This window comes from Paralichthys olivaceus, chromosome 6 (assembly GCF_024713975.1).
Source record: "Paralichthys olivaceus isolate ysfri-2021 chromosome 6, ASM2471397v2, whole genome shotgun sequence".
Lineage (NCBI taxonomy): Eukaryota > Metazoa > Chordata > Actinopteri > Pleuronectiformes > Paralichthyidae > Paralichthys > Paralichthys olivaceus.
In genome coordinates, this window is record NC_091098.1 from 21,265,014 (window position 1) to 21,285,286 (window position 20,273).

The following is a 20,273-nucleotide window of genomic DNA, read 5'->3' on the forward strand; positions in this document are numbered from 1 at the left end:
GGCTTCAATTCACTATGAATGCAGGGACATTAAGATTCAAATATCTGAATTTGTAATCTGTCATTTGTATTTCAGATAATCTTTTTCAGTTTTACACACGAGGACTGTTTCAGTGTTTATATATAGAGACACCTGACAATTGCTCTAAGATCTAATATCAACCTCACAGTTGCAGTAACAATGTGTTGTAGGATAAATCATCTGGAAACCATTGGTACAAAACTTAACTCAGATCGTTGGTTAGTGGGACACAAAAAAATGACCCCAACAGTTAAAAGTACATAAAATGTCATGTTTATTTTGTTGAAGTCATATTTTTACTCATTGTTGTAAATCTATTTTCAAATAGAAAGCATTCTATACAGCATCAGGCAGGAAATGTCTCACTTTTTACACGTCTGCTGTCTCTTCTGATAAATAGAGGGAAGAGGCGTGTTGGGCCACGCTAGCACGCTGTGTTAGTCTGGTGGATACATCATTATATTTAGTGCAGTTATTGCATCACAAAGCAACCATCCCCAAAGAAAAGTAGTGCAATTCTTTTTTCTTTTTTTTTTCTCTACTCACACAAACGAGGAAGTCCAGATGGTCTAAGGCGTTTAAAGTTTCTCAATGTTTGGCTTCGTATTGCATACAGAATAAGACAGAGGAAACAAAATAATAACCCTTGTAAAAATTGTGCTTCGTAAATTGAAAAACCTCAACTGCCTTTTCAGTTGCTAAATTGGTCCGCTTTGAAAAACATACTCTGCCAAAACATAGTGAAAAGAACTAATTGGTGAACTTGCTGGGCTTTAATAATTCAATCATTCTTTTTTTTTTATTATTCTAATGACAAATTAAAAATTAAATCACAGATCTGGGGCAAGTTTTAGTGAGTGACTTCTAAAAGTGCGTGAAACTGTGAGTCCACCCAATGTCATGGAAAAGGAGTTCCCCAATATTAAGGGTTGTGGATAAATAAACGGATGCATTCAGATTTTCAGTAGTCGTGTTGTTAGTGGTGTGAGGAGTGAGTAGCCCCAAAGACAAGACCATCACTACGAGACAACGAGGAGAATCAGAATCAATGCATTACTAAAATACTGTAAAAAGAAACAATCAGGTTTCATGCAACACTTGCATAGATTTTTTTCTTCTTTTTGTTTTTAAATCATGCTGATTTTTTCCTTTTTTTTTTTTAATCTTCAAAATATACAGCACACTAGATAGCGATACCTGTGAGACATGGAAGCAGTAAACCAGTGAAAGCGGACTGTGGCAAAGTATCTACCCTGTATGTGAACACAAGCAGGTTCGCTGTCCGAACTCGTTCATCGGCTCATGGACTTAAAATGGTGCAGGAACAGAGTGACTTTGTGCCATGGGTGCTACGAGTCCACCGGGAGCACGATACCTGTTCTGTGCATGAACTGGAGCGATGAGCGTGTGGGACTAACACCTGAGGATCTGCCTTGGTTTAAAAAAACAAACAGTAAAACTGCAAAATGTGACGCGAGTGTTTGAAATCGGGGGGAAGAGGTGAGATTATGTGTGGATGCTACAATCAATGACGTGCTACAATCGAATTACAGGGCGATCGGTTTGGGTCGGAGGTGCAAAAAAGGCTCGCAAGCTTACATTCTCTGAAGACTGGATCTGAAGAGGAGCTGCAGCTGCGCAGCGTGTGCTTGAAATATGTCGATGACTCGATGTAAACAAGCAAGTTTGGCAAATAATTCATCCTGTAGAAGGCGACATTCCCTTTTCTCGGTTGTGTTTACATTCTCTGTGCCCGTGTTTTTTTTTGTTTTGTTTTTTTTTTATAGCTTTTTCGAGGTGTTGAGAGAGAGTGATTGTGCAACAGCAAAGACAAGTGATGCCCAGACCGCACTGGTACCGCGAGTGACACGACACTGTACCGCAGCTTCATACTTACACATTGGGACAGAATGACAAACTGTACGTGAGTCTCCTGAACGCCATTCACCGTCAGAGTAAAAGTGATGGCAGCATTTGTTTTTTTTTCTGAAACAGCAAACAAGTCAATATTAACAAACTCAAAACAAATCAATAGATAAAGTAGCAATGAAACAAAAGCAGGTGGCCATTCAGTATATACATTGGAATCAAATGCATTACTATTCCTCATAAAATGATTCAACAGTAGAACATTCCTACATTAGCTTCATTCAGTTCCTGTTCTGACGTCGTGTGCAAATAGTCTTAAAATAATTATACTCATGCAATAGTAAAGATAGTTAAAAGTCTTAGGAAGTTTAAGGCCAGTATATGAGACATCGTACGATAGAGAAACCTTAGGCAAAGCAGCTAAAGTTTGAGTTTGAGTAACGGCTGGTAGCCTGAAACCTTTCCCTTGCAGAGGTGAGTAGCCCTGTTGACTTTTCTCGGAATGCCTCGACCCTGAAGAGGTCGTGACATCTGCTCGGTTTAGATAAATTAAAACTGGGACTCTGGAAGAAATGTGAAGACTAAACGCCTGAACCGCTTCATTAACTGGGCATCTATAACGTAAGAGTTTGGATTTTTGTTTTGTTTTGTTTTCCTCATCTTTAAATGTTGTGTTTGGGCTCTTGGACCTTCGGAGGGCTCGGGGTGATCTCCATGCTGAGGAGAGCGGGTGGGGGGGCCTTGTTCCTCAGTAGGTGTCTCTGGGCCAGGGGCGGCTGCGCTGGCGGTTGTTCCTCTGGTTGTGACCTTGCTGAGCTTCGCGCTGGAGAAGCCTGTCCTGCGCCTCGTGCCCGTTGGCACTGTGAGCACTGCCCGTGTGCCCGCGGTGAGCTGGGTACATGTCCCTGTATGTGCGAGCATGGCAGGGGGAGGCATACTCATTCTCCTCCTCTTCCTCCTCTTCCTCTTCTTCCTCCTCCTCGTCCTCCTCCACCCCCCTTTGGCATGGGCTTCCCCTGCGGCCGCGAGACAGGGAGTCGCTGGCCTCGTCGGATGGCATGAGACTGTCCTGCTCCAAAGGGGAGTGGGCCTCCTCGCCCGCCTCTTCCTCATCACCCTCCAGGCCAGCCGCCTCACGAGGCTGCGGCTGGTTCTTGTTCTGGTTCTGGAGGATTCGAGGAGCCACGGAGGAGGAAAAAAAAAAAAAACAGAGTCAAATGAAACCCTGAACTACGACAACATCTCAAAGAAGCTACACGCTTTTTTTTTTTTCTAATAGCACAGACACAGAAGGTGGAAAAAACAAAGCAACACTCCATCAACAAGGAGTTTGAAGAGCAGGTTCAAATCTTGGTTAGAACAATCACATTCCCAAATGTACAGTGAAAAAGTATTGGTCACTGAAATTGTTCGTACTGTTCACACCGGCCGCAAACAAAACCTTTCCTACCTTGTTTGCAATGTAATGCACAGTCCCCAGGGGAGGAGCTACATAAATAATGAATATTGTTAATAATTTCCTGATGTTTTGTGCAGAACGGGAAGTTCACACTCTTGGGTGGGATCCGTTTACACCAGTACAACCAGCAGGAACAATCACAGAGACCAGTGACCCATAGATATGAGCAGGTCAGAATTGTTTGAATAATAATTGGTTCTGTGATAAATACTGCGAGCAGTTTATCCAGAGTGTGAATGCACCTTCTATTGCAAATGTATATATTTATTTTGTATGTATTGTACTTAAACCACTGAGGTTTTGTGGATGTGCACACGACGGCTACAACTGACAGGAAAACTTTGCTGATACTTCAAAACTAAATGTTTTCTGTAATTCTGCTGAGATTTGTCAAAACGGAAACAAAGACTTAAATGCAAACAACGTTTGAGCAAATTCCACGTTTTGTGTCTCTCCTCTAGGTGGCGGTGTTAACACCTGACATGCAGTGGTGTTGGATGTGTCTCTTCAAAGTCCTTTCAGTGAAGTGTTCGCAGGGTTTTCTCCGTGTGTAAACACATTAATACAGACTCAACAAAAGAAATGCAAGTGAAACACTTGGAATGGATGGTCAGGGGGTTTCTCTCACACATAACATGTTACTGCACATCATGGTCTCAGTTTCTTGTTGTGTAGATATTGTGTATAAATATATTTCCAGAGAATATATTATTTAAGCTCTGATCATATGTCATTAATTCGCTCGGTCATTCCAGATAGCATAATGTGCCACTGTGAGCAGGGCCGCCATTCACAAAGCATGCTTGGAAAAGGAAAATAAAAAAGAATCACCAGCGAGACTTTGACTTATCACACAAACTCCAAACATAATGTTCTTCATTATGGGGTTAAATTAAAGCCCGAGCTCAACTGCTTTGTGAATTTTCTCCCAGGAAGCGTGAGGAGCAGCTGTGATTCACCTGAGACCATCAACGAAAAGAAAGGAGGCAGGATGCAAGAAAGGAAACACACGCCATCTTTTCTGTGGTGAGATCTGAATGAATAAAAGATGCTGTTCATTCGCCGTCTCAGCCGCGGCCGGTCGTGTTCAGGTGTCGGTGGTGGGTGTGTAGGAGGGGACTGTTGGGGGTCGAGAGTGCAAATATATAAACCCTACTACTCACCCCGGTTTGTACGCGATCATTCAATTAATTCCTGTGTTTCAGAAAACTGCAAAAATGTTAAGCATGGATGAGTGAGAGGACAAACAAGACAACCAGGGACAAATCAAAACACAGAATCGGAGATGGGAAGAGCTGGTAAGGACAGTGACATACAACACGTTCAAAACAGGATTCTTAAAACAGTATTACAGTTGTAAATCACGCTCTACTGCTTCTTTGAAGAAATGAGGATAACTCACCTGCAAGCTAGAGATGGCAGAAGGCGGGGTCATCAGACTCTGCTCCAATAAGGGATTAAGAGGCGTGTTTCCTGGCAGGTGAGTGGCGCGCCAGTAGATCTCCAGGTATTCAGCCAAGTGCTCGCAGGCGTCTTCCAGCTGGTTCTCATCCAAAATGACATCGAACATATCCTGCACGTGCATAACGAGACACAAGTGAAGAGAAATTAAACATTTCATCGAAAGTATGATCAGTAGAAACCTCACCTCATTCTGCTGATTTCAAACACACTGAGCGATACAGGGTGCATTTTAAATTCCTGACCTTTTTTTCTGTTATGTAAAAATCTTGGTTTGGACAATGGACCTCCTTCACTTGCATACAGTAAAACATCATATTGCATTGAAATGGAGTTTGATTTGGCCAAAGAACCTAATTTATTTGGTATTAACAGACATAATATGTGACAAAAACTGACCAGCTGCATCATATCAGTCAAAAAAATGTAGTGACAACCGCTCCAGTACAAACACTTGATCTTATAAAGTGTAGTTTTTTAGAAGGAAAGAGGATGAGAGAGTCGGAGAATGAAAAGCAGTAAATGGTCAGAAGTCAAATCTGCTCAAGCTGTGTCCTCCCTGCACCCTAACCGATTGGTTTCCCACGTACTCCTCGTCTTAACCCAATAACGTTTATGGTCAAGAATTCCTCTTTTTCTCCTTTGTAAATATGACCTGTTCGTTTAAATTATTCGACCACGCTTTACAACAGTGAACAGAAATCAACCCGCTCCCTCCACTCACAGGAGGACACTGAGAGAGTTTGTCTGAAGCCATCATCTGCACATTCAGGTGTTTGCTCTGAGACTTTCCCCTGGATTTGATCAGCCTCTGGAGCACCTGAGAGGACGGTACAGAGAGAGAGCGTTACATAGATCAGATAGAAAGATGAGGCGGTCACTGTTGAGGGAACGTGCTGTACCTTTGGTGAGGAAACTTTGACGTAGACAATGATGGGTGCGAGGGAGGTTTTGGCGAGCTGTGCAGGATGGTTGATGGTGTCGGCGTCCAGAACCACCAGCTGCAGCGTTTTGGCAAGTTCGAATATCCTCTCAATCTCACTCTGAACCTCGGCTGCACAGAGACGACACAAGTTTAAACTCATCGCATCCATAAGATATTTAAAAATCACACAGGTGAGATTGGAAACACAAACAGACAAATGAGCCATTTTTTTCAAATGGATGGAAAATAAACATTTTGAATAAATCAAATTTGTTACAAAAGGGAACCTGGCCAACTGTGAACCATTGTGAGAAGGTATTTAAGTGAGAAAACGTAGATACAGGGAGAGTGTAGCGGCTTTTACCGAGGCTGGAGCGAGTGTTGGATCTCTCCATGATGGGTCTTTTGTTAAGGACGGACCTCTTGGCTAAAGACAGGTCAGCAGTTACACGGGTGATTGAGATTCTGCAAACAAAGTCAGGAAATACACATTAAAAAAAAAATTCAGGCAAACTCTCTCTCATCAAATTAACTAAAAGCCTGATTTTCATCACGACAGCAGCTTTTCCTCCTCCATTTCACTGACCTTCCATCAAATCTGTGTTTCAGGAAGTCGAAAAGGGCTTTCTGCATCATGTCCGTCACCTCGGTGGAGAATGAGACAGACGTTGTTTAAAAAGCTACGTCAGGAACCAAACAACAAAACCATTACGTTGATTCTGATTTAAATGACAGGTTCAGGTGTGAACAACACATGCAGCAGTGCAGGGACAATTTGAACAGTGTTAGGCGGTCGCTCTCCGTCTGCTGGAGGTGAAACGGGGAGAGGCTGACCTCATAGCCCTTCAGCGATGGTCCCACGAGGACCACCGGCCGCATAGAGGGCACCACGTCGTAGGGAGGGACGTGTTCCTGCCAGAAATAGGGGGAGGACAACGGAAGAGGGATAAAAACGGACAGAACAGTGGAGAGAAGAGTGGTTAGGTTTGTTTGTTGAAAAAAGCTGCATCTATAATCAGGGTTTCTGCATAGAGAAGATTTTTAAAGACCCTTTTAAAAACCGAAACAATGAAATCAGATCCATCTGTTTCATATTTTTTATTCTCAAGAACAACAGAGAAATGTCTAAAACTATATATCATATGGATAAATATAAATATTTTTATATTGTGATTTAATAATTCATCATTTATCTTGAGCTGGTCCACGATAAATGGTAGAAAATCGATGGGTGAATTAACTAATTGAAAAATCATCAAGTTAATTTAATTTAAGTTTTGTGACTCATAACAACAAAATAAGTACATGAGCTTTAATAATAATAGCCATAATAATTTGAGGGGGCTGAATTGAACTTTGTCCTTTAAAGTCAGAATCTGTGTATCATTAGAAAAGACTGTGTCCTGATGAAGTGCAACAACCTACCTGTTTTTGCTTCTGTTTGGCTTGTGAAAACAAGGATCAGAATCAGGATTAGACAGCTTTATTGTTAAATAAAATCCATACACACACACATTCCTACACACACATCTGGAAAAAAAAATTAATCAGTGTTGTGGGAAAGAAAGAAGAGGTCGGTCTCTGATGAGGAGGCAGATTTGTGGTACTCACATTCACCTGCAGATGGCGGTGTGGTCCTCCAGCTCCCAGTCACCATGTCTCCTAAACTGGAGGAATTTCCTCCAGTTTTCCTGCAACAACACAAACACATCATATTTATATCAACACAAACACATCATATTTATATCAACACAAACACATCATACGTCAAACGTGTCCACTGACCTCTGTCTCTGCTCCTGTTTCAGTCTCATGGCCTCCAGTCGTAGAGGACTGGGGATGAAGGTGATGTCCGCTCCCTCTTTGACGAGCCGACCGATCCACCAGTCATTGTTGTACTTCTGTGAATGCAACAACAGCAGCGGGTCACATATCGTCTGTTGTGTGTCCTTTTGTGCTCATCCTCATCAGTGACAGTCACTCACTTCTTTGATGTGCAGGAAGTCTTTGGCATCAAAATTGACTGCAGCTCCTTGGACAGGACAGTCCTCATCCAGAGCTCCACAGTAACTCACGTTCGTCTTTACTGCAAACGCTACAGGTTTGGACTGTGGACAAATTAGAACGAGACGGACACTGGTCAATGATACAGGACAAACATAAACTAACATCAACTAACCCCTAACTCTGTCAAAATGATAAACACGGGTTTAAAGAGCGACAGGAGAAAGAGAATCACTTGGAAAACAATGGATCATTTGGGACTTTTACATCTAATAATGACAAATTCTCTTGGATAAAACCAACCAGTTATTGTGAGTATTTCAAAGTATGTTTATAGATTTCACCATATTTTCATTTTTGCTTGGTTTTGGAGTGTGAATTATGATCAATAGTGTTTTAGATAAAAACAACTACTTGGAAAATGTTACATATCTGGTTGTGTTTTTCACATCGACTCTTTCAGAGTAAAGCCTGATAATTAATTCTTCACCAGTTACGACATAACTTCAGTTGCAGTCATTACACCAGTCATAGTGCTGCTGGTCACGATTTGTTTCATATATTTGTTTCTTTTCCTTTTTCTACCTTAAGGAGTTAATTTTAATGGTAAATCTATTTTTTCCCCCTAAATGTAATTAATTAGAATCTGTCACTGAGATAATGTGGATTCAACAGACACACTTTTTATATGCATCTTCAATAGTTTTAGAACTATGCCCAAACGGACATGACAGATTTGCTGCAGGATTTAAGGGAACTGTTAGGCCTTGGCAGAGGTACACGCTCTCTTGAGTGCCAATCTGGTTTATACTGTTTGTTGTAATTTTCTGGAAACACAACCTCCTCTGTGTTTCTGTCCTGAAACAGGGAATCCTCCTTAGTTCTTGCTGAGGTTGCTTCTGTTTTATTATTTCCACCACTTAAGTTTTCCTGAAACAGTGGATGAGCACATTTGTCTTGAGACGTCTCCTACACATATTCTAACTTATAAAACTGTTGAATGCCGCGGTGTGAGTCAGAGGAGAATGTACCTTAGCTCTGTCGAGCTGCAGCTGTGCCTGGCGCTCGGCTTCACGCCGATACGCCTCGCGGTCCTCCTCTGCTGACAGGTCTGAATCCGACGGTCTACTGGTGTAGGAATCAGCCGACCCCTGTCAGGAGAAAGGTGCATGTGGTTGTATTAACATGATTTGCTTGTTGTGTTACTGAGGTGAGATACATAGATCTGCTGTTCATCCCCCTGCTTTCATCTGGCTTCCTGTCTGCAGTCCGCTTGTGTGCAGGTGTGCATGCAAATGCATCTCTGTATTCATGAACATGTGTGTGTGTGTGTGTGTGTATATCCAACACAATGCGCTGCTCTCCCACACCAGCCATCTTCTGGAAGACCAAATATAGCACAAAGGCGGCAACTGCTTCCTCTTCTCTCCTGCTTGGCCCCAATCCATTCGATCATCCCCCACAGTGCAGCACATATACATCCTTTCTTCCCCTGTTTATTCTCCAAGGACATCTCCTCATTAGCAAAATATATGCTGGTTATCATTTTTCATTGTAAGCGCTTTAAGGACACATCCCAGCGATGGCTCGCACAAAATGCTGAGAGTGGAAGATAAAGCAAACACAGACACAAAGTCAAAGCTGAAAATCACTGAATAGGTGCTGCTGCTCTGGCCTTCATTCAGAAGACTGTGATCCTTCTATTGAATATCGGTGTTATATAGTGTAGATCTGAAATGATTAATCCGTTAATCAGGTAGTCGACCAACTGAAAATTCATCAGCAACTCTTTATTTTTAATCATTTCAATCTTTACTGAAGAAAAAATCCCCCAAATGATTTAGTTAGCTTCTTAAAGTAGAGATGTTTGGGTGTTAAACTGAAAAACAAGACATTTAATGATTAAAATGACATCGTAGAGAGTGGAGAATTATTAAGGGCATCTTATAGCCAATGAGAATAATCAATTAATTGAGAAAATCTTGAGTTTAATCAATAAAGAACCAAACTGATACAGCTGTATTTTATGGTCGACCATTATGCTGATATCCAAAGAGAACTTAGTCCTGAATCTGTCAGCGATGAGAGCTGCTGCAGCAAAAACAAATCCAAGTCAGGCATGAGAGGAAGACGTGACAGGAAACAAAGGTGAAAAGAAGTGATGACTGAAACAGACGAGATAAGCTCAGACAATCCTCTCACAGTTAACTGCAGTATTCACAATTACATTATTACACAATCAAATTTAAGCAAATATTATAAAAAAACAAGATATAATACAGTTTTCACTCTGGTTTTCCTGTCCTCCGGAGTGCACTGACTTAGTCCTGGTCATCCATCTTGCCAACATATACAGACGCATCCTCTGGAGGACCAATTAGCAGCTGCACAACAAGAAATACAGAAAAAACTGTGGCCGGACGTGAAAAGCAACCACCACCTTTTTCTTTCTTTGCACTTCAGAATTCATATGTACAGTGTAAAATAATAAACCTTTATCTACGGCACCGCTTCAAACACTGGAGAAGCAGCAAGCGAACAGCTCCTCTTGTTTCTTTTTTTTTTGTATGTGTCTATGTTAGATAACTAGATCTGATTTTTAGCAGCTCTGCAAAGCAACACTGCACCAGAGCAGCATCGAGAGAGAAGAGGAGGGTGAGGAAGAACAAGATAGATGGATGGATAGATAGATAGAGAGATAGAGAGATAGAGAGATAGGGGGGTGAACATCGTTGTAAAGAAATCCTGAAAAGAGAAGGATGTTTACAGGGACAGAGAGTGACTGACGGATGGCAGGAGAGGCGGGAGAGAGACGGGTATAAACGGTTTATATGACGAGATAAAGCCGGGCTATCTCAGGGGGAAAATGAGATTAGAACATAATAAAATGCTATGAAGGAGCGGAGTGAGACCCAGATATCCATCCTCATCGCAGATAGAAAAAAAAAAGTGTGTGGGGGGGGAAGGAGGGAGGTGGAGGAGGAGGAGGAGGAGGGGGGAGGACCATGACCACGAGAGACAGAGACACAGAGATAGCGGAGAGAGTCGCGTATCTGGCTGATTAGGATGACGGCGCTAGAGTCGGATAAAGACGTGAATCTGAGTTTTTTTTCTCACTGCTCTCTTCACTGGGAACTCAAGCTGGGATAAATACGGTGGTTATGTCAGAGGGCTGTTTAATTATGTTAGAACACAGAGAGCCGTGAGGCCGAGCTGCGATTTTCATTCATTATTAATGTTATGGACACGAGGCGTGTGGACCTCTGCTCTGCACACGCTTCTGTCCCATGGCTGCCTGTCAAATCCTTCAAAAACACAGCGTTACCAGCAGAAAACTGCGCATGTTGCAGGTTCTGCACTGCAGAGTGGAGCAGTCTCAGTGCATCTTTATTGTCTGGTCTGAGGATGTGTTTTTTTTCTCTCAGTAATGTTCTCGTCTGGAGGCTAAATTTAACTCTGTTCCTTCCTATTCTGCTCCTGTGATTATTCTTTACACACTGCAACACTGATGGCCTCAGCTCCACAGGGAGGGGCCAGCAGGGAAGTGTGTCATCCAGCGAGTCCAGTCCTCCAGAGGGCCGAGTGTTCAGTCCAGAGACACAACGACAGGGGACATCTGCACTAATCCGCACTAATTATCACGACTCTACTCATACGTTGATCAGTTGTTTGCTAATTTACAGTCAAATGTTCTAACTTTCTTTGGAGATGTGTTATTTCATGGTTAGTGGAGTGAGACAAAGAGCAACTTCAAAGCAACTATCATGGATCAGATTCAACGCAAATCCTCAATATTATGAAAATGCTAGAATGTACCAGTCGTAAAACAATGGGCTGAATGTTAAACCCACAGAAATCACGAAACAACAAAGGTTCTGCAGTGCAGAGCAGGTGGCAAACAGTCAATCAGAGCTTTTCAGGCTGCCAAGTCCCAACAGGCCTCTTGAATTCAATCAAGCTGCACCAAACTACACACACACTCAGATATCAGTCCACGAAATATATATTTTTAGCAAGATCCCTGATCCTGGGAAATCAAGGAAATCTCTCTGTCTGATGTGTTGAAGAAAATGATTCCAGGATTCATCGCCGCTTAAAATCAAAACAAACCAACAGACAAATGAACACCGGTGAAAATATAACCACAACAGCTGCTTTCACACACGCATTGAATTCTGGAAGTTCTCCTGACATTTTCTGGAGGGGCTGTATATAAGAATGCAGAAGTCAGTCGCTCTGGAGATTTTACCGAATTTTTCCAGCCAGACCCGAGAATAGCAAATATCTCTGGATGAAAAAGAGGAGCCATACACATGGAAGACACAGACAAAGATGTCAACTTGGAAAACAGAGAGATTCAAGAGCTTTTGTTGATAAGGAACAATGCTGGTGTTGATGTGCTGTCAAAATAAAAATACTGTAATTTCCCTGGCAGGACTATTTCTCATGATCTGAAGCCCCTCACCTGGATGTTACAGACATTTCCCGTCATTGTGAATTTGACTTGGACAATCTCCTGCTGCGTTCTTCATGTGAGATACAAACTCCAGACCCAAATTCACATTTCCTTAAAGTCCGAATCTATATATCCAGACACATTTAGTGAGGTTGTGAGTGAAAACAGCTGATGAAGAACTGAGAGTGAATCAAAACATGACAGCTGCAGGTGAGAAATCTAAAACTCTGAGAAAGACAATTAAATGCTCCATTGAGCTGAGGGCAAACTTCAGTCGTCCAGCTGTAAATCTCCACAGGTTCATCAGTACTAACAACTCCTTTCACTCGACACAGTCAATTGATGCCTCGGTAAAATAAAAATACTGATTCAAGTAGCTGTAAATTAAGTTAGTTTGTATCAGTGATGTTTGTAAACCATGATATAATTCTAGCTTTTACTTTTGAATATGATCCCTAAAGAAAATACTTGGAGTCGTTATAAATGGTAATAATAAAAGTTGCTATCACAACGATAACCTGAGTGGTTGTGGCTCGGACCACATGGTATGAAATGGAGGAGTCTCCGGTTTGCTGTTACGTTATTTACTTATTCTTTTCCCCACATTTCCGGTCTTCTCTGTCTCCGTCCTACAAAGGCTTAGAAATTGGATCCATTCGACTCAACTGTCCACAGCAGCTGATGAAGGATCAGATTTTCTGAAGATGTTTGACCATCTGACAAACACAAAACACAAAGGCGTCTTCGCACTGCAGAGCTACGACATATACGCTTAAACAATGTGGATCCCAGATGTTAAATTGGACATGGCGGGAAAACACGACTTGCTGTCAATCCTGAACTACATGAACTAAGAGAGCTCCTCATAATAAACAAGAAACATTTCATCAAAAACAACACAATACAACAACTAATGATAATATTAATAATAAAGAATATAGAGAATAAAGGAATTATATATACCATCTGAGTTTAGCCTCTAACATTTGCTAATTAGCACTAAACAGCTAGAGTGGCACTAAGAGGAGTGCACATCTCTGCCAAGGCCAAACAGTCCCCTTATGAAACCACATTTAAATTCACAAGCTCAGCCTCTTTATTTGGATCTGCACCAAGATTGAACAGGTTCTTCCTGAGGTCAGGCCCCACCCCTCCACGAAATTTCATGGAAACTGACTGAATGGTTTTTTCGTAACAAACAAACCTGGATGAAAACATAAACTCCCATGATGGAGGAAATTAGCCCTTAACAACAATGGGGCTGATGTGAAAGTCATTGTTTCTGCAGGTATTTAGTACTGAGCACATTTATTAACTGACCTGATGGTGGCGCTACATAAATGCTGAAAGAAACAACCAAGTTAATTAAATCAATTCTTTGGCAAATATGAATCATTCGATTTGTTTTCTGAGCCCACAGACAGATCAAGGCTATTCCTCGATGCACGGCGCTAGAATGACCAAAAACAAAGTTTACCTGGAAAGCAGAAAAAATACTTGTGCCTTAAAATGGTTGGTAGTAACGCTGACACTGCATGATCTGTAATAAGTTTATTAAAAATGTAAAACACACCACATTTCTTTAAGGTTATGTAAAGGAAAAAGCAGGGAGTGAATGCTGATGGAGAAAAAAGTAATTTCTCTGGCTTGATTTGCAGGAAGGAGATTCTGCACAACAGCAGAATATATTATTCAGGAGGCTGAAACACCTTTTTCCCTCAGAGGAAAAAAAAAAACTAAAAAAGAAAAACTGCAAGCTCGAGCGATTTGGAAATCCAGTCTCCACATATCCAATTTCAAAAAGTGTTCGATTAACTGTGCGGTCATAATTCAATGTTAGTGGGTGACACATGCACAGAGCCCTCTCGTGCACAATTCAATAAATCACTCGCTAACAATGTGGCTGTGCTGCAATACCACAGCCAAGATTGGGAATACTGTGTGTGAGACCGATCAATCACAAGACTTGGTGGGGAAGTGCAGAGAGTACGCGCAGGATGATGCCAATCAAAAAGTAAAACAGGTGAAGGAATGAGAGAAAGAAAAGAGAGGGGAGGGAGGTGAAGACGGAGGGAAACAAAGGAGTGGCAACGATAAGATGGAACAAAGCGAGACATGAGGAGAGGAGTTAGGACGGTGCTGCGAGTCGTTTGTACTCACTCAGGTTAATGTGGTGATGCTGCTGCTGCTGCCAGTCCCTCCCTCTCTGTACGCTACATGCTGTAAAATGCAGACGGACTGTAACCGAGTCCCTTCCCATCCGCTAACCAGGGGCGACCTGCACTGGAGCAAGCACCAGCAACACCTTCTCCTCTGTTCTCACCCCACCTCATTCCATCACAGCAGCACATGCACAAACAACAACAACCAACGCAAGGCTTTTGCGTCACTCGGTCGTGCCGCCTTTCTAAATTTACATCATCATCCATTCAATGTGCACAGGTGGAGAGGGAGCTGCTGTTATAATCACACACACACACACACACACACACACACACACACACACACACACACACACACACACACACACACACACACACACACACACACACACACACACACACACACACACACACATCATACATGATACACAGCTCAGGATTGATCCTGTTTCAAAGCCTCGTGTTCAACAACATACATCCTCACTTGTGGCAGCTTCTGCTTATTGTATCCTGCTGCAGAAATGAGTCATACTCCAGTGCTCCTCCATAGACACCCCACCCCTACCACAGACAAGAAACTATAGCAGCTCCGTTTGTGAAATTCACTGCTTCTGCATAAAACACTTTGTCACATCACCTATGGGTGGGATGCCTGTTGTGTGTGTGTGTGTGTGTGTGTGTGTGTGTGTGTGTGTGTGTGTGTGTGTGTGTGTGTGCGTGTGTGCAGAGAAGAGGTATAATGATAGAAATTAAACAGTAAGCCCACCAATCACATCACCCGGGGCCTTAAAAATGAGCATCATTAATATTTTAGCCATGCAATATTCTGAGGGAATCTGGAGATTGTCATTAAGACCCCCCCCACACCCCCGATCAGGATAACTAATGTCCCCTCCTGAAGAAGATGTCTGCTCAGCCCTTTCCCCCCCCCCCCTCTCTCACTAGCGCCTCTCACACATGCTCCACATTCCCTGATGCTAATGGTGCTGTGCATGAAACCGAGGTATTTTTTCATGGCGTTTGATTTTTCATGTGTGCGGGCGTCATACAAATGAGTCATTCTCCTAAAAAAGAGAATATCATGTCTGTATACACTGAAACCTTGTGAGTGAATTTTAATGAGGAACTTAAGTCAATTAAAAGACAACTGTGAAGATCGATTAATCATCGAGTCATTTTTCAAGCAAAAATGTAGAATACTTTTTTACCGTTTCCGGTTTCTCAAATATGACGATTAGCTGCTCATTAGAGTCACATGGTAGGAAGTGGACTCTCTTTGGTTTTGGAGAAGTGTTCAGACAACACAAGTGATTAAAGGACGTCACTATGAGCAGCAGTTAGAGAATCCAATCTGAATCCAGTATCTCTTCCACCGCTGACATTCCAAACTGTTAAATCCTTTATCAAATCTCGTTACGTATATTTTCACCATTTGCAACAAATAAATTTACAAAAAAAAAACAGATTCAGTTTGCATCTGAGATCACCTGTTGTTGGAGTGAGAAGCCAGAAATACTCACTAAACAAATCAATATTAACATTAATAAAGCTGCATCCTAATTAATTCACAACCTGCACAACCTGAATATGAAATATTGATTCCGGTTGTTAGAGAAACACTGAAATAGCAGAGAAGCTACTGTTGACCTGATTTTCACACTCGAGGAAAACAGTTAGCATTTGTGGATCTGTTAAAGTGCTATAGTTGTTTTTTTTTTTTACATATAATACATACACTTAAATGATACACACCATGGCTCCTCATTTGACATTTTATAGAACCTATAGCCAAACAGCAGTGGTGTCAGCTGCTATGGCGCTTTGACAAACTGGATTGTATGTTTCTTTATGAATCAGTACCATTAGCATGTAGCGTTACACTCATTCTGTCTAAATGAAGTAAAAGTCAATGTCTGGCTCCGTTACAGTCAGTGTAATGGAAACATCTGAATTTCACTCAAGATATAAAGTTAACACACAGAGTTGATCACTTGCATTCAGTCATTAATCGATATTGTGGGATAATGAATCTGGATCGTTCCGTTGCTTTAACCCTGATGTCCTGGCTGTGTGTGACAGTCTCGTCTCGTGTCTTCTGTGGCAGCTCAACACAAAATGTTGGACTTTTGGTCAATGTGTTTAAATACATGTCTCATAATCTCTACAGTGAATCAAACAAGCACAAAGTAAACTTCACGTACTGTTTGGGTCTTAATAACATCTGATGAGCCATGATAAGGAAGATTGTGTTATTTCCTCTTTTGAAAATGATATTGTCTCACTTCTCATCTCTTATTTTCTATCAGCTAAGTTTTAGTTTGGTTGAATGAATCCAAACAAAAACTATTTTATTGTCTTAAAGATGCTGATTTCGTTTACTCATATACTGATCATTAGAGCTACAAAAACTAAGAAATGATGAAAAATATCCATCACAATATTCTGAACTCTAAGGAAACATCTTTAAAATGTGTTCTCTGAAACTAAAACAATGAAGTATGTATCTCAAGTACGTGTTCAGCGTACACTTGCAATTTTGGTCAGCTACAATACAGATGTAAATATCGTACTTTTTACTCCACTAAACGTAGTATAACTTAAGTTACTTGTTACTTTAAAAGATTTTGAATCAACAAAAATAGTACTTTGTCAGCTGCAACATTTAATATCAGTCATTATAATATAAATACTCATTATACTGAAATAAGCCAAAAGTACTTACTTACACACTTTGGGAAGTTTATGCATCTCTTGAAATCTGTGAATCATTACTTGTCACACAGTAGTACTACACAAAGGTAATACTTATTGTACCTCATTCTACAATCTTATTCCACCACTGTCTGCAAACCAAGGTATTAAGTTTAAAATCATCCATAATAAATAAACGCTGCATATTCTCACATTTAAGACGCTTCAGTGTTTTTGCAAGATTATTAGTTTATTCTTAAAACAGTTGTTAATCTGTTAAAAGAGTTTTAGACAAAGAAAATCTTCCATCTCTTTGAATGATAATTGAATTCCATTTTATCCGGCTCTATATTAATAAACTAAGAGTGAGTGGATGGTGGAGACCTGGTGTATTCTTTAGAAGAGGACTGCAGAGAGAGAGCCTTGTAGTTTCATCCTCTTTGATGTAACGAGGCTCGTGAACCTCGGGGATCTGGTGGTTTGGGACGAGCTCGGTGAAACTTCTCGACTCCTCACTACACCTGATTTCTACAGGAGACTCTGCTCTGCTGGACTCCCTGACACCACCTCTGCTTTTACACCGGCACCCAAATCAAACCAAATACATCAAAAACAACATGGAGGTAAATCAAAACCAGCTCGATTATTATGCACCATCTGAACTGGATGTGAGGGTGTGATTCACAACAGCCACACAGTAACAGCATGAGGGAATTCTATTCTGCTTTGGATTTTTTTCCTTTTTTCCAGTCACACAGATCGTCTTAAATAACACCAAATCTCCTTCTGAGTCTCCTGCACGTGTGTGACCTAAAAACATTAATTAAAAAGCTGGGCTGTGGAGGGATTTTGATGAAACACAACTCCCACTTTCAAGCATTTTGCTGCCCTCTCCTGTGCAAAGCATCAACTGCGACTGAGGAGACGGCTGAGAGGATGAAGGTGCAGTGGAACGCACATGAGCTGGATTCCAGTAAATGTAATTTTACAAACAAAATATCTGAGAAAACACACTTTAGATCCCAATGATGCAGATTTAAAAGCAAAATGCACTGTAGTTCCATCAGGACCTTCAAGCACAGTGAGGCCTGTGACTGTGATGTACCTCAACAGAAGGTAGCCATCAATATATGAGTGCATAAACAAACATGGAAGAGAAGGAAAGAAACGAACTACCTGTCGTTTGATGAAGCTGGATGTGGTGTCAGAAGACGTGCTGCCATCAGAGCGTTTGAAGCGGCTCTTGCGTTTAGGCAACTTCCTCGGCAGCTGGGATGAAAAAGGAACACAGGAAAAATAGACAGATTAAGTAGAGTAGATGAAAAGAGTAAAAAGAAGAGATATGTAGGTAGGTATAGGCTGGTGGACAGGTAGGAAGGAAGGTAGGTAGGTAGGGAAAAAGGTAGAAAAGTCGGTAGGTAGGAAGTTAGATAGGTAACTGGGTAGGAAGGAAGGTTGGTCAGTGGTAAGGTAGGTAAGACTGTAGGTTAGTAGGTAGGTAAAAAGGTTGAAACACAACATTTACACCTGACAATGACTCCAACTTCAGATATAGACAGAACCCAGCTTGTCTGTGCAGATACACAAATAAAGGCCTAGCTTGAAGGAGAATGGATGTAAAGGAGCTTCTGTGCAACACATAAAATCAGCTGTAACTTTGCCACAATCACACATACAGTATCTCAGGGTTCAATGAATGTGGCTGCACATGGGGGCCAGTCAGATTTGAACCCAGGCCTCCTACAGTGAGACAGAGAGCTCGGATGTTGCAGTGGGAGCTGGGAGGCCCTGAAGACTCAGGCTACAGGTGAGCTGGACTCATGCAAAAAAATTAAAAAGGGTAAAAAGACAGCACATAAGTCACACGTGAGGTTTGAGATGTGTGTTGATCTCTGTGTGGATTCACTGTTGCAGGAGGAATAAAAAAACATAACGCACAAAAGACCCAATTAAAAAGAGATCAAAATGTTTTTTGATGCGTTAAAGCATCACAATCAAAACCACAGCTTCTCTGCGTCGAGCTGCAGATTCAGTGAAGGCGGAGGTGTTGGAGGAAAAATAGAAAAAACAGCAAAATCGACAAAAGTCGCTGACAAAACGCGACGTCTCCATTTCAACAACAAGTAGCAGAGGCATGGAGTGGCTCTCCTGTGTGAGGATGTGATGTGAGATCACCGGGGGCCAGTGTGAGGCTTTACCTGGAAATAGTGCGACTGGGAGCCGCTGGTCTCCATGGCAGACAGAGGGTCTACGGGCGATTTGGACATTTTGACTTGCACCATCTATTGAGAGCGCAGGGAGGCGAGCTGCGCGCAGACATGGGTCACTGGAGGAAGCAGGCGACGCTGAACGCATCTATGTGCAACAATGAAAGAGGGAGAGGAGCGAAAATACGCAGAGAAGACGATCGGATCCACGTCCTGCTGGTGGAGAGAGAGAGAAAAAAGCTGGAGATTCGCAAATAAAACACCGGAGGAGTAGAGGAGGCGAGCAGGAACAAAACCGGAGCTGGAGGAGAGACCCTGAAGACTGAAGCAGGTCCGTACTAAGTGCGCGTCTGTGCCGGGGGTGTCAGGGTTGGTTCATCCGGCAACAACCATCTGTCTGTTCTTTTTTCTGTCTGTTTGGAAAAAGACACATTTCCCTCTCATGTGTGTCTGGAGTTTTCTTTACAGAAGGATTCTTTCTACACTCGGTGTGTATGTGGATCTTTGAACAGATGATTTACAGAAGAGGAGCTGCTGACGTTCTCCTGTTCCACAGTCTGATGAGCAGAGGCGGATTGAGCTCCTATAGGGGACTGTGGGCAAAAATGTTCTGTTTGCCCCCTTCTGACCCCCCAGCCCCCCAATCTACATAGGCATATTTATTTTGTTTATATCCCAGTACTGTAGCCAGTAAAATATATAAATAAATAAATATACATATATAGGGTCAGGAAATGAAAACCATGGTGCAGAGAAAATCTGACCCTACTTAGACTGCAAATTTAAAAAAATGTAATGAGTCTGGTTCACTTCCTAGAATTCAGTTATATATATTTATGCAGTTTCTATTTAAAAAAAATGTTATTTAATGTCACTTAACTTGCTGTTGCAGTTGAGATGTGCAGACTGGTGTTTTACACAAGTAAAATATTCTCACTTTGTATTAACTGTAGTTATGAAAATAATTAATAGAGAGTGGTATCCACAGGAGAAAAAACTTTCAGTTGTGTATTTGTAT

At 41.7% G+C, this 20,273-nt stretch overlaps 1 protein-coding gene across 2 annotated transcripts; it reads right to left on the reverse strand.

The window, feature by feature from the left end:
- Positions 1-271: 271 nt before the first annotated feature.
- On the reverse strand, positions 272-19,567 carry cacnb3a (calcium channel, voltage-dependent, beta 3a). Of its 2 annotated transcripts, XM_020096181.2 has the most exons (15): positions 19,247-19,567; positions 18,225-18,317; positions 8,771-8,890; positions 7,721-7,843; positions 7,521-7,636; positions 7,347-7,426; positions 7,161-7,180; positions 6,570-6,647; positions 6,322-6,380; positions 6,100-6,200; positions 5,713-5,864; positions 5,535-5,630; positions 4,752-4,922; positions 4,513-4,558; positions 2,915-3,055 (listed from the first exon to the last, which is right to left on the reverse strand). In XM_020096181.2, exons 1-14 carry the CDS (start codon positions 19,328-19,330, stop codon positions 4,529-4,531), a joined length of 1,323 nt encoding a protein of 440 aa, XP_019951740.1. In that variant the 5' UTR covers positions 19,331-19,567; the 3' UTR covers positions 2,915-3,055; positions 4,513-4,528. The 2 variants fall into 2 exon arrangements, with proteins under 2 accessions (XP_019951739.1, XP_019951740.1); XM_020096180.2 differs by lacking the exon at positions 4,513-4,558 and having other exon boundaries at positions 272-3,055; positions 19,247-19,566.
- Positions 19,568-20,273: the final 706 nt, after the last annotated feature.